Source organism: Dama dama, chromosome 10, assembly GCF_033118175.1.
Source record: "Dama dama isolate Ldn47 chromosome 10, ASM3311817v1, whole genome shotgun sequence".
NCBI classification, from domain to species: Eukaryota; Metazoa; Chordata; class Mammalia; order Artiodactyla; family Cervidae; genus Dama; species Dama dama.
In genome coordinates, this window is record NC_083690.1 from 33529963 (window position 1) to 33553812 (window position 23850).

General features: G+C 52.2%; 2 protein-coding genes across 6 annotated transcripts in view; one reads left to right on the forward strand and one right to left on the reverse strand.

Annotated features, from left to right (window-relative positions):
• The first annotated feature begins 3249 nt into the window (after positions 1-3249).
• Positions 3250-3965, forward strand: LOC133063162 (fibroblast growth factor 12-like). Its single transcript, XM_061152280.1, is given in 1 exon segment — positions 3250-3965. A coding segment is annotated over 1 exon segment (624 nt). The 5' UTR covers positions 3250-3341.
• A 4329-nt stretch (positions 3966-8294) lies between these two features.
• The window catches only part of GTF2IRD1 (GTF2I repeat domain containing 1), a 116036-nt gene continuing 100480 nt past the window's right edge, over positions 8295-23850 (reverse strand). For 4 of the 5 annotated variants that reach the window (XM_061153392.1, XM_061153393.1, XM_061153394.1 and 1 more), the window contains 5 exons: positions 18377-18454; positions 15966-16158; positions 12417-12454; positions 9611-9747; positions 8295-8516 (listed from right to left, as the gene is read on the reverse strand). In XM_061153392.1, coding sequence (XP_061009375.1) covers positions 8448-8516; positions 9611-9747; positions 12417-12454; positions 15966-16158; positions 18377-18454 — 515 coding nt within the window. In that variant the 3' untranslated portion in view covers positions 8295-8447. Of the gene's footprint in view, positions 8517-9610; positions 9748-12416; positions 12455-15965; positions 16159-18376; positions 18455-19124; positions 19572-23850 lie in introns of those variants that run through there. The other variant, XM_061153395.1, reaches the window with a different exon arrangement.

Here is a 23850-nt window from a genome sequence, read left to right on the forward strand (position 1 = left end):
CAGTTGCTCAGTTGTGTCCGACTCTTTGCGACCCCATGAATCGTAGCATGCCAGGCCTCCCTGTCCATCACCAACTCCCGGAGTTTACTCAAACTCATGTCCATCGAGTCGGTGATGCCATCCAGCTATCTCATCCTCTGTTGTCCCCTTCTCCTCCTGCCCCCAATCCCTCCCAGCATCAGGGTCTTTTCCAATGAGTCAACTCTTCGCTTGAGGTGGCCAAAGTATTGGAGTTTCAGCTTCAGCATCAGTCCTTCCAATGAACACCCAGGACTGATCTCCTTTAGGATGGACTGGTTGGATCTCCTTGCAGTCCAAGGGACTCTCAAGAGCCTTCTCCAACACCGCAGTTCAAAAGCATCAATTTTTCAGCGTTCAGCTTTCCTCACAGTCCAACTCTCACATCCATACATGACCACTGGAAAAACCATAGCCTTGACCAGACGGACCTTTGTTGGCAAAGTGATGTCTCTGCTTTTTAATATGCTATCTAGGTTGGTCATAACTTTTCCTTCCAAGGAGTAAGTGTCTTTTAATTTCATGGCTGCAGTCACCATCTGCAGTGATTTTGGAGCCCCAAAAAATAAAATCTGACACAGTTTCCACTGTCTCCCCATCTATTTCCCATGAAGTGATGGGACCAGATGCCATGATCTTAGTTTTCTGAATGTTGAGCTTTAAGCCAGCTTTTTCACTCTCCTCTTTCACTTTCATCAAGGGGCTTTTTAGTTCATCTTCACTTTCTGCCATGAGGGTGGTCTCATCTGCATATCTGAGGTTATTGATATTTCTCCCAGCAATCTTGATCACTGTATTATATAGAAAATAGATAACTAACAAGGACCTACTGGATAGCACAGGGAACTCTATTGAATATTCTGTAATAACCTATATGAGAAAATATATAAATATATACACACACACAATGGATTATCAGCCACAAAAAAGAATGAAATCCTGCCATTTTCTACAACGTGGATGGAGTTAGATGGTATTGTTGTTGTTCAGTCGACAAGCCGTGTCTGACTCTTTGCGATCCTATGGACTACAGCACACCAGACTCTTCTGTCCTTCACTGTCTCCTGGAGTTTGCTCAAATTCATGTCCATTGAGTCGGTGATGCTATCTAATCATCTCATTCTCTGCTGCTGGACACAAAGAGTTGGACACGACTAAAGGGTCTGAGCACACATGTACATTTAGGAGATATTAGGAGCTACTGTTTCAGGCTGTGTGTTCAATAAGCTCTTTTTTTTCCCCCTCAGGGGACAGTAGGACATTGTGTGGCATTTTCTGAGAGCACCTGCTGGGCCGGGACTGCCTGGGGAGGCGGCACAAGAAGAGGACCTTCCTGCTGGACCACAGAGCGGGGCAGACCCTTGTCAAGTAAAGCAAAGGGGGCGGGCCAGCCAGGCTGAAAGCCGGGGCAGAGGCGTGGAGGTATGTGAGCCTCTAGAATGTTCTGAGAACAGCAAGGACATGGTTTGGCTGGAGCCCAAGGCACACTGGGAGATACAGAAGGAGCTGTTGGGGGCTGGGCCCCAGATGCCAGAGCGAGGCCGGAGGATTTCCTCCTGGGGCAGCACAGGCGGGCGTGTTCAGAGCTGTGGTTGAGGAAGGTTTCCTCTCTGCGGCACTTTCTCAGATGCCAATCCCAACATCTGTGAGCCAAGGACTCGGCTGTAATTGGGGATTGTGACAACACCTCTAATTAACAGTTTTAAAAATATGTGTATGAGCCTGCATGTGAATGTGTAGACGTGTGAGTGTCTGTTGTGTTTTCTCTAGTCCTTCCAGCTGTGGCCTCCTGTTCATGTCCTTTTCCTGTGGACTGAGAAGAGTGTCTTAGCAACTTTCCTGGGCAAGCCTTGAACCGGCTGGTATCCACTTACCCCCTCCCCTTTTAAAATGTACCTCTGTTCTTTGTCAAAACAAGGAGGAAACCAGATGAGAAGCCCTCCCAGTTGTAGGTTGCCCACTGCTTTTCCGTCCGGAGTTGGTGAGGGTCAGCTCCATGTAGGACCCACCCTGGGGCAGTGCTTGGTGGCCTGAATTCTCTGAGTCAGCCAGGCTTAGTTTTGAATCCTGGCTCAGTGCTCAATTTTTCCTAGTTGTGTAACCCCAGATAATAGCCCTTGATCTCCTTTGAACCTCAAATTCTTCATCTGGAAGAGGAAGAAGGAATATTTACTTTGCAGGGCTGTGAGGATTAACATTGCACACAAAAGGTCTTACCTAATGGCTCTGACATTGTAGACGGTTAGCATAGAGTGGTTATTTTATTATTATCTGCAACAGTGTAAGCCAGGTGGAATGTTTTTGGTACCTCTTGTAGCACCGAGTGTTTATCCTGGCTCCCATTTCCTGCATCTTAAGTGGGTGTTTCAGGGACACGGATGTTGAAACATTGGGCTTCTGGCGTCCAAACACTTGACCAGAATTCAAGCAAGCAGACTTTTATTGTGGAAAAATGGGCAGAGGCACCTGTCATGGTTCCCCAGAGATGGGCTTGGGGGAGGGTGGCGGGGGCAAGCTTACTGGATTCACTAGGAAGGAGGATTTAACAGTTACAGGAAAGGAATTTCCTTGTGGTCCAGTGGTTAGGACTCCATGCTGAGGGCACAGGTTCGATCCCTGGTGGGGGAACTGAGATCCTGCAAGCAGCGAGGTGCAGCCAAAGAAAAAGTTAAGGGAAGAATCATAATACATGTTTTTGTTTGTTTTCCTTCTTTTTTTCTTTAATTTTAAAGGAGATGAAATGTAAAACTTATGAAGTAGAGAGTATCTGATTTAGACTAGGTGGTCTGGAGAGGCCCCCAAGGAGGGGACATTTCAGTGATAGGTAAAACGGGAAGGTGCAGTCACACGAGTTGGGAAGGAAGAGAGAGGCTGCTTTGTGACAGAAAGGCGGTCCTGAGAGACGGCCAGGGAGACAAGGTCAAGGGGGCACAGGGGACGTATCAGCCAGAGTCTTAGGGATGCTGGGGTCTGCTTTAATCCACACCTCAACTGCTACCCAACTTTCCACTCCTGCATCCTCCAACCTGGATCACCCAGAAACGTCAGCAAGAACCCGCCCCTTCCTGAGACCATCAGCCTCTAGCCCTGCTCCTTCCCTGTCTTCATGCTTCAGTTTCCTCATTGAAAAGTCCTGAAGACTAGCCGCGCTCCAGTCCCAGCCCCGGCCCTGATCCGGCCGGGGCCGCCGTGCAAACCGGCTGTGCGCCGGGGAAGCGCGCACCATGGATTTGGGACCCGGCTTCCCCAGGCAGCCCGCCTTTTGGTTGGACAATTAGCGGAGGTGGGCGGGGAGTTGACCAACCCCACACACGCGCTTCGCCATGAAGATTCTTGAGCTTTCTTTGAAGAAAGGAGTGCATATGCTGCAGTGTCTCTGTGGAAGGAGCCTGAGGTCCAGCAGCAGCCTAAGTGAACCCCAGCTGAAAGGAATTGTGACAAGGTTATTCAGCCAGCAGGGATATTTCCTGCAGATGCACCCAGATGGTACCATTGATGGGACCAAGGACGAAAACAGCGACTACACCCTCTTCAATCTAATCCCTGTGGGCCTGCGTGCGGTGGCCATCCAAGGGGTGAAGGCCAGCCTCTATGTGGCCATGAATGGTGAAGACTATCTCTACAGCTCAGATGTTTTCACTCCAGAATGCAAATTTAAGGAATCTGTGTTTGAAAACTACTATGTGATCTATTCTTCCATACTGTACCATCAGCAAGAATCAGGCTGAGCTTAGTTTTTGGGACTCAATAAGGAAGGTCAGATTATGAAGGGGAACAGAGCGAAGAAAACCAAGCCCTCATCACATTTTGTACCAAAACTTATTGAAGTGTGTATGTACAGAGAGCCATCACTACATGAAATTGGAGAAAAACAAAGGCGTTCAAGGAAAAGTTCTGGATCACCGACCATGAATGGAGGCAAAGTTGTGAATCAAGATTCAACATAGCTGAGAACTCTTCCCTTTGTCCCTCTCTCATCCCTTCCCTATCTCTCCCTGTCCTTTACCCATTTCCTTCCAATAAATCCACCCAAGGAGAGGAAAATAAAATGGCAACCCAGGATCTAGTGGCTAAGATTCTGCACTCAAAATCTTCCTTTGTGTAGGACAAGAAAATTGAACCAAAGCTTGCCTGTTGCAATGTGGTAGAAAATGCACATGCACCAAGATTAGCACACCTAAAAGCAGAGGAAAAAATAAATCAAGACTCCACAAGCATTAAAATAAACTGTGTTGTTATTAATAGAGGACTAATTGTAATGAAGACATAAATATAATAAGGATGAAATAAAGTTATTACCTTAAAAAAAAAATCCTGAAGACCATTTCCCCCAAAGAGCACTGACTTCTTATCGAGCCACGAACACAAGGCTTCAAAGAGGTGCCATGGTCCTTTTCCATCTTTTCTTTCTTGTTCCTTGCTGGGGCCAGGTGGGAGGGAAGAGACCCTCTAACTTGGAGGTCAGTAGACAACCTCAATAAAACTTGAACTCATTTTTTTTTTAAATGTATTTTGGCTGCTCAGTAATTGCAGTAGGCAGGCTCTTAGTTCCCTGACCAGGGATCAAACCCAGGTCCCCTGCATTGGGAACCTGGAGTCTTATCCCCTGGACTGAGGTTCCCTGATTCCTTATTTAAAGAGGTATCTGGAAGGGCTGTTCTGAAGCCCCTGCCAGCAGAGCTCAGGCTCACCTTCCTCTTTTCAGTAGAAGTGGGGCGGCGGGCAGGTGAGGGAGGTATGAGAATTGCTGCCCTTCCCCCCTCCAGCCTCACCCTCGCTTTGTCCCTGCTCCGATGATTGCTTTATTACTGTTTTCAGTCTGATATAATTCCGGCATTTTCCATAATCTTGATCTTTTCATTGATACCAGATTTCTATACAAAGATTTGTATATAACATGATTATGTACCCACCAGAATACATTCCCCAGCAATTAGAACGTTTAAGATGCAGCTCCTAACGTTGCTTCTGCACATTCCTCATTTATTACTTTTGAAAGTGTTTTGTGATTTTTTTTTTTTTTTTGGTGCATGTGTTTACACATTCAATAACAATTCTCATTTAGAGTTGCAAAACACGAAGCCAATTTTGAACCCAGACAGATGGCAGCTAAATGAAGTTTAATTAAAGAATGAGTGCTTTGAATCAAATCACTTTAAAAAAGTACAGTACACTGAGATTCCGGGGAGGTTGCATAAACAGCATCTGGGCTCTCTTGCGGAAAGCAGGGCCTGCTGGCAGATCTGGGGGGGGTGGGGGGGGGGGAGGGGAGGGGATGGGTGGGCACACTGTGGACTAAGCGAGCAGGCGGGGTGGGGGGTGGAGGCGAGGCGGCCAGCGGCCCCTAAGCACATCCTCGGTACTCAGCCCGGACACACCTCCCAAAGCCCAGAGCCCCCGGGACGGGAAGGGAAACGCACACAGGTCACCTCTTGGTTCAAAAGCTTTGACTTGGGAAGGGAGATCCCCTTTATTTCTGCAATGAAGCCTGGCACCAAGGCTGGCACGAAGGTTCGCTGCACCAACCCGCCTATTTGCATTCATCCGAAGGATGACAGAGGAGGAGAGTCCGGCCTTTCGGGGTTCCAGCGCCCTTCCCCGGGGCTCCCCGCCTCTCCGCGCAGCCGCCGGCGGCACCGTCTGCAGCACGCGGAGCCCCGCCCGCCCCGGGCAGGAGCCACTTCCGGCTCTGGCCGCAGATCTGAGCGCGGGGGCGGGGCGGCCCGGGCCGGTCTAGACAACCGGGAGGCGCCAGCCCGGCGGCTGGGGCGCCAGGTGGGCCCGAGCCTCGGGCCGGCCGGGCTGCAGGGACGCAGGCCAGTGGCCAGGCTGGAGGCGCGCTCACTGCCCGGTGGCTGCCGTGAAGAAAAGGGCACAGATCGGTGGGGTGGGAGGCAGAGGAGGGGGACAGACAGGGAGGGCCGGGAAGTTGGCGGAGTGCTGTAGGGGAGGGAACGCCGTGGGGGCTTTTTAATACAGGGACAGACAGGATTAGACGGAGGAACGCTGAGTGCCGGGAGAGAGGGTCTGAGGGCGAGGTGGCAGTCACCATGCGGTCCTTGATCTCCTAGGCAGTTGATGGTCCTAGGGCGGTGGGTGGTCAATGGTAGGGGGTCGCCCCTCCCCCGATCCTGGAGATTAAAGGCAGACTGGGCTCAAGGCCAGGGAACTGAAGATGGAGTGGAAGGCCCCATCGGGTCCTGGGGCCACTGGGATGTGGCAGAGAGAGGAAAAGTCTGGGTGGGGGCATGCCAAGCTTGTGGTTCCGGCTTCTTGTCTTTCCAGGAGGAAGAGAGTCTGGAAGGCTGGGACAGGACCTTCCCTCTTGGCTCCAGGCCCTGGGCTGACCCAGAGGGCTGGCAGGAGCTCCTGGCCTGTTTGGATTGTGTACTTAGCTGACTCAGGACTCAGTTCCTCCACATCGTAGGCTTCCTGCTGGACCCTGGCTGCACGCTGCAGTCCACCCTGACCCCTCCACGCCCCAGCACTAGCGTCTAACTGACCTCCAAGCCCTGTTGGCTGACCTCCTTGTTACTCTTCACCTGGCCCAAACCCCTACCAGCTCTGGCTGGAACAACGGCAAGAGCCTCCCACGTGGACTCCGGCTTCTGTCTCCTCTGTGGGGGAAGGCAGGCTCTTCCAAAATGCAGACCTGGTCTTGGTTCTCCCCTGGTACTCCATCCCGTGGCTCTCACCCACGTCCCTGCTCACCTCTGCCCAGCCCACAAGGTCTTCCACCAGGACGAGGGGGTAAAGGATACAATGCGCTGCAGAGCACCAGGCTGGGCCAGCAGAACCCACGCTGCATCTCTGCCGGGGTTCACCCCTCATCAGAGCACCACATGCAGGGCACAGCCTGTGGACTACCCTCGCCTACCTTCCCATCTCACTTCCAGCCACTCACCTCCTTTCCCCTGCGGCAGCGACTCCTCGTTCCTAGAACGCCCAGGTTCTCAGTCCAGCCTCCCTGCCTATGCACATGTGGCTCTCCCCCAGGACGGTGTCCAGCCCCAGCTCTCCCAGCTTTATCCTGCCAACTCCTAAGACCCTGATGCTGGAAAAATAGAAGGCAGGAGGAGAAGAGGACGACCGAGGTTGAGGTGGTTGGACGGCATCACTGACTCAATGGACGTGAGCTTGAGGAAGCTCTGGGAGACAGTGAAGGACTGAGAAGCCTGGTGTGCTGCAGTCTGTGGGGTCGCAGAGTTGGACACGACTGAGCAACTGAACAACGGCGTGTTCAAGGACCGTTTCTTGAGTCTGTGCTAGGTAAAGGCACCTTGATGTGTGCTTCCGCGTCCTGTCCTTCCCCGGCTTCCCCATCAGGACTGAAGGAGCGGCCAGTATGGCAAGCCTGAATGACTGCCAGACCCTTTTGACTTGTCTTTCTGAAGTCCAGTCTCATCACTTCCTTCACCTTTCCACCTGTCACCAAACTGGTCTTTCTGACCGGTAGCTGTGACCCACCACTCTGCCTAAATACCCTGAGCTCTAGCAAAAACCTGGGGCTCCCCAGGTGGTTCAGCTGTAAAGAATCTGCCTGCAAATGCAGAAGACGTGGGTTCGATCCTTAAGTTGGAGGGTTCCCTTGGAATAGGAAATGGCAACCCACTCCAGTATTCTTGCCTGGAAAATTCCATGGACAGAGGAGCCTGGTGAGCTACAGCCCATGGGATCAAAAAGAGTTGGATACAACTGAGAGACAGAGCATGTACACACAGTAGCAAAAAGCCACCTCAGGGACTTCCCTGGCAGCCTGTGGTTGAAACTGCATGCTTTCAAAGCAAGGGGTGCAGGTTCAATCCCTGGGCCAGGAACTAAGATCCCACATGCCACACAGCGTAGCCAAAAAACAAAAAACAAAACCCGTGTCACCTCTTCAGGCTTGTTCCAAAGACCCCGTCTCCAAGATGTCTTCCCTCCAGCTATGGAGATTCCATGCCTGCTTATCATATCTACCTTCTTGACTGTACCTGTTATTGGGGCCAGGACAAGACGACCCCCCACCACACAGGCTCGGCCCTGCACTTCACCTTCTTCTGGTTCTGCATTCTGAGGTCATGTGACCCCAGCAGCAACAAAATGAATGAAGCCTGTACCCAGGGCCCTGTGGTCAGGGCCGTGGCCTCTGTTCTTGGCAAAGACGGAAGGCCTGGGCAGGCCAGCTGAGCCAAACTTCCTGACCTCATTCCAGGGACGGCAGCTGCAGCCACAAATTCCAAAAGAGAACAAGCAACAGTTAGGAACAGAGGCAATGCTTTTTTTTCTTTTTTTTTTTTACTTATTTAAAAAGGCCTTGGTGGCAGGAATATAGTGTAAAAATCATTGGAAAAACTAAAAGGCATCGATACATATCCGAATATACACTTTGTACATAAATTACATTTCCTTTAGTCTTTCTGAGTGAGGTCCTGATTCAGCACTGAGGTCTAGTAATTCAGAGGTCCCGGGAGTTGCACGTTCAGGCCGGCATAGTCCACCATGTACATTGGCCATTGCTAGAGAGAGGGGGGACAGACAGCCTGGGTTAGGACTCCAGGTGACTCCGAGAGCCCCCTGGGACGCTTTGTGAAGGACTTCTTCAGATGTTTTTTATTTTGAGGCTGTGGGAGGCCAAGAGAGGGGGGTGTGACCTAAGGTCTCATGGTTCACCAGTGACCGTGGGGCCAGGGCTGGAGCTTTCTGACCTGTTCCCACCTGTGCCCCAGGGACCAACCGTGTGGGCAGACATGTGGGGAAGAAATTGGGGATTGCTCAGAACAGGTGGCCTGAGCCCCATAAACTCAGCCCCCTCCAGGCCTCAGGCTCTAGAGCAAGCCTTCCTGTCTCTCTGGGTGGTGGGAGGGTTGAGGGACCCTCTGTGAGCACCCTGGCAGGAACAGAGGCAAAGCCTGAACTTCTGTGCTTTTCGGGAAGAGGTCCAAGCATAAACAAACTCTAAAGTCGTTTTCAACTGGCTTCCAATATTCTACCCATTCGGACCCAGGATTTCAAAGCTAATATTTTGAAATCAGAAAGAACGCTTGAATTGTGCCTTTAATGAGGCTTTCCCCTCGAGAGGAGCCATGTGGCTGAAGAAACCAGTCACGTGGCAGAGCAGGTGGTGCTCTGGAGGTGGGGTGTCCGTCCACCACTGACCAGCGTGAGGCCGCAGAGTTAATGGGCCCCTGACCCCAGTTTTCCTTGTCTGTGTATTGTGGGTAACACCCACGCCTCGCAGTCCTGTGGCTCAGAGCATGTGATGTGAGCACAGAGATTAGTCTAGCATCTGACTGCCCTGGGAACAACCGGGAGTCTGCTCAGGGTCCTATCGAGTGGGAGGAGGTGTCAGGTCCCTTCCCACTCTGAGGCCTCAGCTTGCCCATCTGCGTAGTGGGCCTGTGAACTCCTTCCCCGGGGTGCCTGTGAGCGCCTGATGAGAGGTGGGGTAGACTAGCTCACAGGTGGAGCAGGCAGATGTGTCTGCAGACCCTGCTCAGGGCCCGGTGTCTCCCCGCACCCCGGACCCATGCCCCAGCGTAGACGACCCTGCCCGAGTGCCGGCTGAAAGCCAGAGGGAAGAGCGGTCAGGTCCTGTTCTGCGCAACTTTACCACGAGTGAGATCTGGTTGGTGGATGCTACCGACTCCGGGTTCGAGGATGAGGACGAGGAAGATGAGGAGGAGGAGGAGACGGAGTTCCCTTCGGAGACCCGCTTTCTCTTGCGCTTGGGAATGCTGCTGTCTTTGGCTGGTGGGAGAAAGGATTGCTGATGCCAGGTGCCAGGGCCACTGTGTCTCGGCTTCCTGACACCCCTTGGAGAAGGCCTTGTTCACAGGTTTGAAGTCCCCTTCTCAGCACTCAAGGCTCCTGATCCCCCAGCGGCTGAGGCCCATCTCCACAGCTGCCTTCCCTGAGCAGCCCCCCTGCCCGACTTGCCCACCCTCCTCCTCCCGCTCACTTATTGCTTTGCTGACACTATAGCCTCCTCCTCCAGGGAGGCTTCCCCAGCAGGCCCAGCGCAGGCCCAGGGTTTCCTTATACCCTCCCTGGACCAGGTAGAGTCCCAGGTCCCAGGCTCCCCCGAACTCCCAGACTCAGAGGCATACAGCCTTGGGTCTCAAGGAGAGCCACTTAATCGCCCTGCACCTTCATTTTGTCACAGGTAAAACGTGAGTGAGATTCTGCAGGTTTGCTGGGAGTGTCTCATGAGATGATGTAACTGGTCTCCAGTAAATACTCAGCAACTGAGAACTGCTACCAGTAAGGTTGCTACTGTTACCGCCGATGTGTGATGACCCAGATCTGACAGTGCTGTGACAAACGACAGGTCACAGGCACTGGTGACCTTTCTTTCCCAATGGAAAGAAAGCCTGGTTTAGAGCCAGAAGCCTGAAGTTCAAACTCCACGGCTGCCACTTACTAGCTGTGTGACCCTGGGAAAATGATGAACCTCTCTGAGCCAAAAGGGGAAAAGTGTATGATATGAGACTCAAAGGAGACTAAAAAGTATGAAGGAGCCCAGTATAAAGCCCAGCACAGAGCAGGACCAGCAGGGGTTGTGCTGTTACTGAATCCAATTCATGTGATTATGAAAGACTTAGCAAAAAGATTTGCGGCTGTGTACTGGAAACTTCCCTGGTGGTCCAGTGTTAGGACTCTACACTCCCACTGCAGGAGCTGCAAGTTCCACCCCTGGTCAGGGAACTAAGATCTCCCTGCACGGTGTGGCTCCCCCCAAAAATCTGCCGCTGTGTGCTGCGTAAGTGGAGATTGGGCTTAACTGACTGGATACAGCTTATTGACACAGCCCATCGGAAGGTCTTAATGACACAGATGAGGGCATGCTGGGCCTGGGTGGGCAACTGTCTAGCTGGTGAAGCAAAGCCAGAGGCTGGGGTCTGGATGTGGTATGAGTGGAGATCCCGGGACACAGAAGACTATGGAGGCAGAAGGAGCCCAGCCTGTGAGCCAGGGAGGAGGGATTTTTGAAGGAGGCTCCACATGCAGACAACTCAGAGGTGCTCGCCGCGGGCTGTGGCCACCGTGGGGGTCACTTAAAGACCTTAAAGATGGCCATGGTTGGGGGTAGTGGATATGTCTTCGATAAAGTGAAAGTGTCAGTTGCTTAGTTGTGTCTGATTCTTTGCGACCCCATGGACTATAGCCCACCAGGCTCCTCTGTCCATGGGGATTCTCCATGGGCAAGAATACTGAAATGGGTAGCCATAACCTTCTCCAGGGGATCTTCCAGGCCCAGAGATCGAACCCAGGTCTCCTGCATTGGCGGGTAGATTTTTTACAGTCTGAGCCACCAGGGAAGCCTGTAAGTCTCTGATAATGTGTTCCAAACTCTCCTCCCGGAGGCCTCCATGGGGCCTTCTGCCGTGTTCGCCTCTGACTTGGGAGCAGCTCCCAAACCTAGTCACCTCCCTATCCCATGCCATGCCCTTGGCATCGGCACATGCTAGAAGGCTGTGGCATTCCGGGGGAACCCTGACCATTTGGAGTTAGGGCCTCAAGTCTCAGGCTGGGGTGGGGTAGCCTCGCTGAATCCTGTCACTGTCCCCACTGAACAGCCACGCTGCGGCCTACAGTCCACGGTGGCCTGTGGTTCAGATGGATGGTCAGCACACCAGGCTCGAGGAGGCCCTAGCTCACTGTGTGGCCTTGATAAGTCCCTTCCCCTCCCTGGGCCTCAGTTTCCCAGCTGTACCATGAGAGGTGGGACTAGATCAGTGTTTTGGTTTTTTTTTTTTTGGCCATGCCATGTGGCCTCTGAGATCTTAGTTCCCCAACCAGGGATTGAACCCAGACCCACAGTAGTGAGAGTGCCAAGTCCTGACCGCTGGACTGGGAATTCCTGTAAATCCGTGTTTCTTAATCAGAGGTGCACCTCCCAATCCCCGGGGCTCCAGCCTCTTGAGTCCTCTGACACACCTGCTTGATCAGAATCCCAGAGTTTCCCAGGTTCCAGGACCCCAAAAGGTTCTAGAAGACCAAGGTCTAAGTGCAGGTGTCTCCCTGAAAATGCAGGCAGAGTCCAGGGGCCTAGCCAGTCCTGGGCAGCGCCCACCTGCCTCACCCCTGCAGGGCATAGGTCACCCCCTCTCCCCTCCCCAGGTGGCTTCCCCCATCCTACCTGACGCCCCCTCCTGCTGGCTCCTGCCTGTCCCTCCTTCTCTCTAGCTGATCTGCCAGGCTCAGCTCTCCATGGCAGGGCCTCTCCGAAGGACAGCTGCAGGCTTCCTGGGACCTTCTGGGGATACTGGCCTTGCGGAGGGAGGTCTCAGGCTCCCTGGGGAGGTTCCAGGCAGGAGGACTACACTTTCCTCTATCGCGTGCCCTCTGGCCCAGATGTGTCCCTAGACTCTGGTCCCCGAGAAGCAGAGGGGTGGCCTCTTCAGCCTCTGACTTACCTGGCACCTTGGCGTCACTGCAGATTTCTGCAAAAGGTCTGAAAAAGAGAGAAATGAGGTGGCAGTCAGAACACCAGGTTGCCCCTCCTTCTCCTCCTCACCTGCTCCCTGAATGTGGGTGACACTGTGAGATGAAGAGGCTGCCAGAATGTCAGAACGTTAGCCAGGAAAGACCCGGATGAAAGTGGTCAGCGTCCCCGCCCAGAGCAGGCGGATGACGGTGAGCCTGGCACCGTCAGGGCCAAGCCAGGCAGGTCGCCCCTCGGACTGGTTTCCTCTGAAAGCGGGGCTGTTGTCTGACCAAGTGATCCTAAGTGTGTGCCTACATTTATGTAAATGGATATATGAGACAGTACTATTTTTTAAATATATCTTTTTTTTTTTTAATGTTTATTTTTATTTATTTAGTTTTGGCTGTGCTGGGTCTTGGTTGCTACCGGGCTTTCTCTGGTTGCGGCGAGTGGGGGCTGCTCTCAGGTTGCAGTTCCAGGGCTTCTCATTGTGGTGGCTTCTCTTGTTTCAAAGCACAGGCTCTAGGGCACGCGGGCTTCAGTACTTGTGGCTCCCAGGCTCTAGAGCACAAGCTTAGCAGCTGTGGTGCATGGGCTTAGTTGACACGCGGCATGTGGGATCTTCCTGGATCAGGGATCGAACTCTTGTCTCCTGGGTTGGCAGGCGGTTTTTTTTACCACTGAGCCACCAGGGAAGCCCTAATATGTCTTTTACTTTTTATTTTAATGATTATTTTACTTGCAGCATTATTATAAGAACCCCCCTCAAATTAGATGTAATATAGTCAAGGCTATGGTTTTTCCAGTGGTCATGTATGGATGTGAGAGTTGGACTGTGAGGAAAGCTGAACACCGAAAAATTGATGCTTTTGAACTGCAGTGTTGGAGAAGACTCTTGAGTCCCTTGGACTGCAAGGAGATCCAACCAGTCCATCCTAAAGGAGATCAGTCCTGGGTGTTCATTGGAAGGACTGATGCTGAAGCTGAAACTCCAATACTTTGGCCACCTCATGCGAGGAGTTGACTCATTGGAAAAGGCCCTGATGCTGGGAGGGATTGGGGGCAGGAGGAGAAGGGGACGACAGAGGATGAGATGGTTGGATGGCATCACCGACTCGATGGACATGAGTTTGAGTGAACTCCGGGAGTTGGTGATGGACAGGGAGGCCTGGCGTGCTGCCAGGGGGGTTGCAAAGAGTCGGACAAGACTGAGCGACTGAACTGAACTGAACTTATATATACATATTTATATATAATATCTATTTATTATATGTTTAATATTATATATAATATTATATATATTATATATTAATATAATTAATATAATATATATTAATATACACTTATATAATACATATTTATATAAATATATGTATATAATAGGCATTAAAAGAAAAAAGAAAAGTGGAAACATGGAAGGAAAACCCCAGAACGTCTTCTCTCTGGTAGGTACATCTATTGGGGGTGGGTGGGCATTTTCTCCTATTTTCCAGAAGTTACTTCAGGGGGTGAACATACATGGGCAGGGAGGGAAACCTCTACTTTTCATTTGAGACCCCGCTGAATAATGTGGGGCTTCACTTGTGGCTCAGCTGGTAAAGAATCTGCCTGCAATGCAGGAGACCTGGGTTCTATCCCTGGGTTGGGAAGATCCCCTGGAGAAGGGGAAGGCTACCCACGCCAGTATTCTGGCCTAGAGAATTCCATGGACTATATAGTCCATGGGGTCACAAAGAGTCGGACGTGACTGAGCGACTTTCACTTTCACTGAATAATATGATTTCTCCCCCCAAATCAATAGATCTTTTACTGCATCTTTAAAGTATCACAAGTCCAAACAATCCTCTGGCATCTCGCTATTTCTGTAGTTGGACAACTCAGATCAATTGAATAATACAATTTTTTTGACACATGCAATTATTTTATTTTACTTTATATCATTTTATTAAAAAAATTTTTTTGGCTGCACCAAAAAAAAAAAAGTACAATAGCTGTATTTTTTAAATAAAAAAGCCACAATACGTATGGCTTGTGGAATCTTAGTTCCCTGAGCAGGGATCAAACCCAGGCCACCACAGTGAAAACGCTGAATCCTAATCACTGAACCGCCAGGAAGGCTGAGACTCTGAGCTTCCACTGCAGGCAGTGTGGGTTTGATCTCTGGTCGGGGAACTAGATCCCATGTGCCGAAACTAAGCACAAGCACTTCAGCTACTGAGCCCTGGAGCTGCAATGAAGACCCAGCATAGCCAAAATAAATGAATGCGTGAATAAATAAATAAATAATTTAAAATAAAAAACCCTCAAAAACATGGAGTGTAAAATTGAAAAGAAAATATGGGTAGAAGAGAAAGTCAAAGAAATGCACCACCAGTGTTAACTCTAAATAGGAGGATTATGGGTTATCTTCCTTCTTTCTACCTTTTTGTATTTTCCATGTTTGCTGTGTGTATTGTTTTTAAACCCCCAAAATAATCAAATAAACTATTGTGTTTAAAAAAATATATAGGGATATACAGTAAAATACAGACAGTGGCTATCTCTAGGCTTGGGGGTACTGAATTATTGTTATTTTCTAAATACAGTAAAACAGGTAAAAATGAGTGGTATAGTAAAAAAAAAAAAATCAAATTTAATTAAAATTGAAAAAATAAATACCTATGAATGCTGAGGCCATGTGTTTCAGTTGAAAGGGGTTAGAATGAGGACATCTGGCACTATAGCCTAAGTGCTCCTGTCCCCGAAGAATTCAAATGTTGAAAAAAACCTAATCCCCAGTGTGATGATATTTATTGGTGGGACCTTTGAGAAGTGATTAGGTACGGAGGGCAGAGCCCTCATGAACAGAATTAGCGTCCTTATATAAGAGGCCCCAGATTGCTCCCTCATCCCTTCCACCCTGTGAGGACCCAGTGAGAAGATGCTCACTTGTGAACCAGGAAGAGCCTCACCAGACATCAAATCTGCCGACACCATGATCTTGCACTTCTCAGCCTCCATAATAGTGAGAAATAAAGTTCTGTTGTTTAAGCCACCTGGTCCATGGTATTCTGTTACAGCAGCCTGCACCGACTAAGACGTCTGGGTCTGGAGCCCGGCTGACCCACTGTGACTTACACTGTCCCTTTCTCACTCTGGATATCTGCTTCCTCATCTTTAAGAGGAGACTGCTGGGACTTCCCTGGCAGCCCAGTGGTTAGGACGTGGCCTTCCAGTGCAACAGGTGTGGGTTCAAGCCCTTGTCAAGGGAGTTAAGATCCCAAACACCTCGAGGCCAAAAAACCAAAACAAAAAACAGAAATAATACTGTAACAAATTCAATAAAGACTTTAAAATTGGTCCACATTAAAAAAAAAAAAAAGATGAAAGACAGCTAGGCTGTCTACTGGATTCTGTGCAAGCGAGAGTTTCCTCTCTCTCCTTTTCTCGACGTTTCTCTCTGTTTCCGCTGCTGGCTGGGCCGGCTCTGGGGGTTCCCCTCCCAGCTCCAGACAGCACCCACCCCAAACCCCCTGCAGCAGGTGCCGGGGGCACTCACTGGAGCTGGTTGATGATGACCATTCGGACATGCTCGCGGGCCTTCAGGATCTTCTCCAGCCGGTGGATGTCATATGTGTTGGGGTTCCGGAAAGGGATGTCGTCGGGCAGGCCCGTGACCTCAACGGCGTCTGGGCTGTCCCGGATCAGTTTGTAAGGGACCAGCACGGGCCGGTTCAGGCCCAGGGCCTCACCTAGAGCGCACAGGGGGTCAGGGTGAGGGAGGATTCCCTGGTCCAAGGCAAGCTCTCTGGGGAAGGGCTGGGACCCAGCATGGCCTCCCTAGGTAGCCACAGCACCCCAGGGAGTTTGTAAGTCAACGCACATACCACTGGTTTGTTTTTTTTTTTAATCCAATTAGCAAAACTAAAAATCCAGGGGTGGGGGATGAGGAGGGAAGTATTGGGAGTTTGGGATTAGCAGGTACGAACTATTATATACAGGATGGATAAACACCAAGGTCCCACTGCATAGCACAGGAAACTATTTAATATCCTGTGATAAACCAGAATGGAAAAGAATATGAAAAAGAATATATATATATATTTATAAAACTGAGTCACCTTGATGTACAGCAGAAATTAATACAACATTGTAAATCAACTACACGTCAATAAATTAAAAAAAAAAAGTCCAAGGAATTCCCTGGAGGTCCAGTAGTTAGGACTGCTTGCTTCCACTACAGGGGGCATGGGTTTGATCCTGGTTGGGGAACTGAGATCCCGCAAGGCCAAAAAAAAACATATATAGATGTAAAATCTACTCCTGTTGTGTTAGAAAAAATAAAGGTCCTTACGTAGGTATTTATGGACGAAATGACGGGATGTCTTAGGTTTGTTTTAAAGTACTAAAGCTCTCAAACCATGCCTATGGAATTCTGTCCATGGGATTCTCTAGGCAAGAATACTGGAGTGGGTTGCCATGCCCTCCACCAGGGGATCTTCCCAACCCAGGGAGTGAACCTAAGTCTCCTGCATTGGCAGGTGGGTTCTTTACCACTAGCGCCACCTGGGAAGCCCAATGGATTGGTTTTAGAATTAAGATTGGCTAAATGTCGATAAGCACAGAAGCCAGGTCTGTGGGTTACACGGTGGGTCACTGAGTCATTCTCTCTGCTTTGAAAACTGATTTCAAAATAAAAAGTGAAAAAGACACAACAAACCACACAGCAGAGTCGCTTCCTGTTACTTTCAAAACGAAACCCCAAGTCCTGGCCTGCCTCCCTCTCTGCACTCATCGAGAACCTCTCCCCCTGCACCTTCCCACTCCTAGCCCACCTGCCTTCTCACTGCTCTGCAGTCACTGAGCTGTTCCCTATGCCTGGCAAGCTTCCCTCTGTCCCCCCTGACATGCAAGTTCCTGCTCAAACATCCCTTCTTCCAAGGAGCTTTCTTGTTCACTGATTCAGCCATGGCTATGCTCCCATTACCCCTGCCTCCTCATTACATTTCTACATTTTCCTGTTTTCTTTTGTCACTCTCTGAAATTAAAAAAAAAAAAAAAAAACAGCCTTCTAACTCTCAACTACAATACAAAGTAGATAATACTACTAAATTCATCACAAACAAAATGTATTCAGAGCCGCACATGAGGCAAGGGGTGCGAGCAGCAGGCGTCTTTCAGTGGATGAATGGACAAACAAAACCTAAAACACATACTAGGGAATCTTATTCAACCTTTAAGAGGAAGGACATTCTGACATAAGCTACAACATGGATGAACCTCAAACACTGTATCTTTTCACTTACATGAGGTATGAGAGGAGTCAAATTCATAGAAACAAAGTAGGAGGGGGAAACAGTGAGCTGTTATTCAATGCGTGTGAGTTTCAGTTTTGCAAAATAAAAAAGTGCTGGGGGGAAAAAACGTATACAGAGCACCTAGTGCTGCCTGACACGAAGTAATCTAGAAACTGCTCCATTGGCGGTGGCTGTATTATCAACTGTACCATCCTGGGCTCTTCCCTGGCACCCGGATGCCTTCTGCAGGGGACTTGGCACTTTGCATCTATTCCGTGGTTAGTTCCCTCCCCACATTGAGCCCCCCTGATGGTGGGATCAGACTCCTTCCTCTAGATTCTCAGGGCTGAGTGTGTGCTGGGCAGACAAGCGTCTGTGTGAACAGGCACTTGACCGTGGGCCACGGCCTCTGCCACACGGCCCAGCCCTAGAGGGGCAGAGATGCTGACCACTGTCCCAGCTGTGCGTACCGCCGACTGTTTCCTTTCCCCCAGGCTTTCTTGGTCGGGCGGAGAATGAGGAGTCAGCTCTCATCAGTCACAGTGCAACTATGTCCCCAGGGAGCAGACAGGCCAGCTGGGGACAACTGGAGGCCAGGCTGGCTGCAGAGGAGGGGGGACCCCCAAGGAAGGCTGCCCCCAACCCTGCCCTCCCTCCCTCACTATGCACTGACCGTATTTCTCGTTGAAGAGCTCCTTCACCTGCTCCCGGAGGATCACCTTCTCCCCGAGCCTGTTGGCATCATCTTCGTCTACGAGAGGAAGGCAAGGGGGCGTGAGGGTCCCCATGGGCTCGGCCCTGGGACCTGCTCCTTCTCCCACGTGGCGGCCCAGACCCCCACCTGCTGGCACGGGCTCTCCAGGGCCCGCCCGCTCCCCTGCAGCCTGTTGCTGGCCTCAGCCGTCTGTCCGTACATCCATCCACCCATCTGTCCGTACGTCCATCCACCCATCCTGTCCGTACATCCAACCACCCATCTGTCCGTACATCCAACCACCCATCTGTCCATACATTCATCCAGCCATCCCGCATTCTCTGAACAGCTTCCCCAGCGCAGGCCCTGTATCAGGCACGGAGCGCCCCGAGGAGAAGGAGGCCAGGAGCCCCCTCCCAGGGATTCGCAGCCTAGCGGGGGTGACAACTAGGCCGCGTGCCCACCCAGAAGTGTGACCGGGGACACCCCCGAGGAGATGGGAGGGGGGGCATGAATCAGGGTGCCCATGCTGCTTGTACACATCTGGGGAGGCCCCCTGGGAGAGCAGGATGTTCAAGGTGGGGTCTCTTGGAAGGCAGGATGGAGTGGGGGTGGAGAAAGACACCCCAGGTGTAGGATCAGCCCCTGCGCAGGCATTGAAAGGTGAAAGGTCACGGTGTGCTGGTCGCCAGCTGAAGCACAGGGCGGGGCCGGGGGGAAGGGATGGGGATGGGTCGGGGGGCGGGCGGAGAGGTGGGGGGGCTTGTGCCAGCCTGACTGAGCTGGGCTTGCAGGAAGTCACCTGGCTGCCTCGCAGACCCAGAGCCCAAAGCTTGCGACCAGGCAGGTTTTGGGGTTGCACACGTTTCCTGGTCAGTGTCCAGGGGGGCCCTGGGGGGGAACCTTCTGCCCGGACCCTGTGCCCCCCTGCGTCAGCCCTCTTCTTGGCCTGGAAGAGCAGCTGGGGTCAGTGGAGCCCCCAGAGACAGGCCTGTGCTGGGCCGGGGAGAAGCAGGGCGTGGACGGCGTAGAGGTCCCGGCAGAGCGGCTGTGGGCATGTGTCCCAGGAGCGGGCGTTCCAGGAAGAGCCCTGGGGCACCTTGGCACAGTTCACCATGCGGGCTGGGCCTCGGGGGCGGGGGCGGGGAGCTGGAAGCCGGCAGGGAGTCAGGGCCTGGGAGGTGAGGGGCAGAGCAGACAGAATGGGTCGGCGGAGAAAAACAACTCCTATTCTAATCTGGAAAAATCTCACAGAACTCAGTTCCATTTGGGAGGCCCAGGGCTCTGTGCCACTCAGACTGTCTGCTGCCCCCGCCTGCACCTCACACCCCGGGCACGAGGCCCAGCCTTCCCCCCAGCCACTGCCAGGGAGGGGCCTCACCCGCCCAGCCCTGCAGGGCAGAGAGCTTCCCACACCGCCTGGCACCCCTCCTCCGTAACCCGCTGCCCTCCCAGTCCCTGCCCCGCCCCCCCCCCCAACCCCAGAGCCCTGTCTGGTCCAGTTTATGCCCACGCTCCTGATTCTAGCATCCAGATCTCCGAATCTCAACAGTTCCGGGGTCTCTCTCTCTTCAAGCACGGCCAACCAGCCAGCCGGGTGCCATGGGGCACTGCTAGCGTCAGGCATACCAGATAGCATCTTCCTCCTGTGTCCCCATCTCGGGGAGTGATGGCTGCACCTGGCCACACCGAGACCCCGAACTCGGCACCCTGGAGCCCTCCCACCTTCCCACACACCCCATCACAGCCCTTCCCCATGGTCTTCAGGGCCCCAGAGGTGGCCAGCATCAACCTGACCCTCCTCCATGTCAGCAGACAACTAGGACAGAGTCCTTTGCCCCAGGGCCACCTCGAGCCTGCGGGGAGGTGGAAGACACTTTCTATCCAGCTATTCCCCTGCCACCAGGGATGGCTCCGGGACTCTGCTTGGACAGGGCAGCGCCACAGAGGCCAGGGAGAGATCAACCTGGATCCACCCAATGTGCACCAGACACTGCCAGCAGCTTTCCCAGACATGGTCATGGCCGTTGCTCACCACAGTCCAGAACACAAAGGTTCAGAGAGGTTAATTAACCTGCCCAAGGTCACACAGCCTCGTAGGGCCAGGAATACCCTATTTGACCCGGAAGTCTGGGTCTTTCTCTCTACCAGGCACACTGGGTTTCCTGAATTTTCACTTTCCCATCTCTAGAAAGAAGAGTTGATCTTTAAGGTGTTTCCTCTAAATCTCTTGTTCTATCAGCTCACAGTTGCATGCCTCTGTCTACTGTGAAGCCCAGGGCAGGGCCGGGACTCAGTCGGCACATGACAAAGTCTTCTGGATTAAAAGGAAGTGGACAGCGGACTTCCCTGGTGGTCCAGTGGTGAAGAATCCACCTGCCAATGGAGGGGATGTGGGTTCGATCCCTGGTCGGGGAAGGTCCCACATGCTGCGGGGCAGCTAAGCTGGTGCTCCAGCACTACTGAAGCCCGAGAGAGGCCGCGACAATGAGAAGCCTGGCACTGCAGCTAGGTCGTCCCCGCTCACTGCAACTCGAGAAAGCCTGTGAGCTCGCTGCAACTCAAGAAAGCCTGCGAACGGCTACAAAGGCTCAATGCAGCCATAAATAACAAGCTAACAAAAAGAAGTCAACAGCACCTCAAAGACAAGCCCGCAAGCTCAGGTTCTCGTGGCTGCTGGATGTGACTGTCACCTGGGCACGTGGGTGTGTCTGGGAGCGGGGGACTCACTCACCCACCCCACCTTCCCCTGCAGATGCCTGCCGCTCTGCTCCCAGTGGATGGAGAGCGGCAAAGGGCAGCCCTGAGCTTCACACTGCCCTCGCCCTGGGGGAGAGGCCACGCCAGGCTCCGGGAGGGCAATGAACTTGGAGTCGAAAACCTAGGCTTGTGTTGGTTCAGTCACGGTGGGTCGTGTCACCTCTCAGCATTTCTGCTCACTGTCCTGAAACAATATTTGTCTTGGACAAATATTTCACAAGCACGGCTCCACGGGGATGCAGTACTGACCTTGCGTCAGAGCACAGAAAACAGTCCCAGATGAGGCAGGCGACAGTTAAGAACACTGGGTGACCCACCAGGCTTGAGAACTGTCAGTGAGAGCCTGGTGGAAGCACGGGGCGGGGAGGGGGGACCCCCCAACCCAGCCGGGGATCATGGAGGGCTTCTCAGAGGGGGTGACAGGCCGTGCCCCCCACGGCCCTGTGGGACTCAGCCCGCTCGGCACACGTCGGGGCTCCAGGCGCTCCATGAGTGCTCAACAAATGTTTTGTGAGTGTGTGTGTGTGTGCGTGTGCGAGCTCAGTTGTGTCTGACCCTTTGCAACCCCACAGATTGTAGCCTGCCAGGCTCCTCTGTCCTTCATTATCTCCCAGTTTGTGCAAACTCATGTCCATTGAGTCGGTGATGCCATCCAACCATCTCATCCTCTGTCGTCCCCTTCTCCTCCTGCCTTCAATCTTTCCCAGCATCAGGGTCTTTTCCAATGAGTCAGTTCTTTGCATCAGGTGGCCAAAGTATTGGAGCTTCAGCTTCAGCATCAGTCCTTCCAATGAATATTCAGGTTGATTTCCTTTAGGATGGACTGATTGGATCTCCTTGCAGGGACTCTCCAAGTCCCTGGCTTGATTTCCTCCAACTGACTCTGTGTACTTGGAGGAAAAATGAGGGACGGCCTTGTGGGATGAAGGCCAAGGAGGGACCCAATACCTGGGAGGTTGAACTCGAACCACAGGTGCCCTCACTCTACCTCCAGGCTTGCAGGGGGAGGGACGAACACACTCGGGTCCGGGCTCAGAGATGCCTAGGACAGAGCTGGTCTCCTGTGCTGTGAATTGTGGTCACTGTCCCCAGCTAGCAACCCCCAAGTCCTGGTGAGCCCCAGACACGGGGGAGGAAGGCCACGCTCCCTGCTAGCCTGCATGGCTCAGCCCACCAGGCTTCTTGGCAGGCTGTGTGTCGGGCACCTCCTTCCTGACACTGCTAGGCTCCTGCCACCACCATCGTACGCCCACTCCCTGGAGAAGCGGCAGCCAGGCCAGTGGTCACCAGGGACCTCCCCAAGGACGGCTGTGGGCAGGGCAGGGTGGTCCTGGCAACCATCACCACTGAATCTGATCTGCTAATGAGCAAAACAAGGATCAGAGAACATGAGAGATACAGTGTGTGTGTGTGTGTGTGTGTGTGTGTGTGTGTGTTTGTTGAGGGGTTGGCTGGGGGGTGAGGCACAATCCCTGGGGCCCGTGGGGTCTCGGCCAGAAACCCCGTGCTCTTTCGTGGACTCCGAGGTACAGCCCTGTTGCCGGAATTTAAGACCAATTAAGATCACATGCTCTGAAGTTTGACTGCTTGGTCTCAAGTCTTGGCTCTGTTATTAGCTCATGATCTTGGGCCACCACTGCATTTCCTTGTTTGGAAAGTTGCAACAACGACCACACGGAGCTGAGGATGTCCTGCCCCTGCCTGGCGTGGTCTCGGGCTAGTTGTCATTACTCTTCTTCCCTGGGGGGGACCTGATGGAGCGTCTGCAAACCCAGGCTGGCTGTAAGGACCGCGATGGTTGCAAACGTTTCAGAATGGTCTCAATTTGGAAACATCACAAGGGCTCCATGCGAAGATACCCTCCAGGTACCTGCCTGAACGCCTGTAGACAGTGGGGAGAAAGGGCATCCCCAGGGCCAGTGACAGCAGACTCCAAGGCAATCTTGACTGTACCCCCTAATGCTGTGTGGTGTTTGGAAAAGCACTCAACCCCTCTCTGAGCCAGTTCTGACATCCCTCCAGTGGGAATCCTGGCCTGATAGGGAGGGATTTAATGATACATTAAAAAAATTTAATGAGACATTAAAAAAAAAAGTAAGCTCTTCTGCTGTCAATGTCAAGTTATCATTGACATGATTAGCAGACCACTGCCTCAGTTATCTCACGTAGTCTCAGGAAATGAAATCTTACCTAGGAAACTCTTCTCTCTGGGTTTGCTTGACTCATTTAGGGGAGGACATTTTCTAAAACTCATCAAGCGGGCTGGCTCAGTGGTAAAGAATCCGCCTGCCAATGCAGGAGACCCGATTTCGATCCCTGATCCAGGAAGAGCCCACGTACTTTGGGGCAACTAAGCCCATGTGCCACAACTACTGAGCCTGCACTCTGGCGCCCGGAAGCTGCAACGACTGAGCCTGCGTGCCCTAGAGCCCGTGCTCATGACGAGAGAGGCCACCATAACGCGAAGGTCGTGCGCCACAACTAGAGAAAATCCTGAGCAGCAACAAAGACCCAGCACAGCCAGAAATGAATGAATAAAAATAAACATTAAAAAAAAAACCCACACCAAGTACCCCTTTTCTAATTAAGCGCACAATTTGGGGGTAGGGGGAGGTCAGCCTCATGACCTGAACCCCAGTGCCATCCAGAAAGTGCTGCTGAACTTGCCCTGGCCACAGGGACCTGTCCCTCAC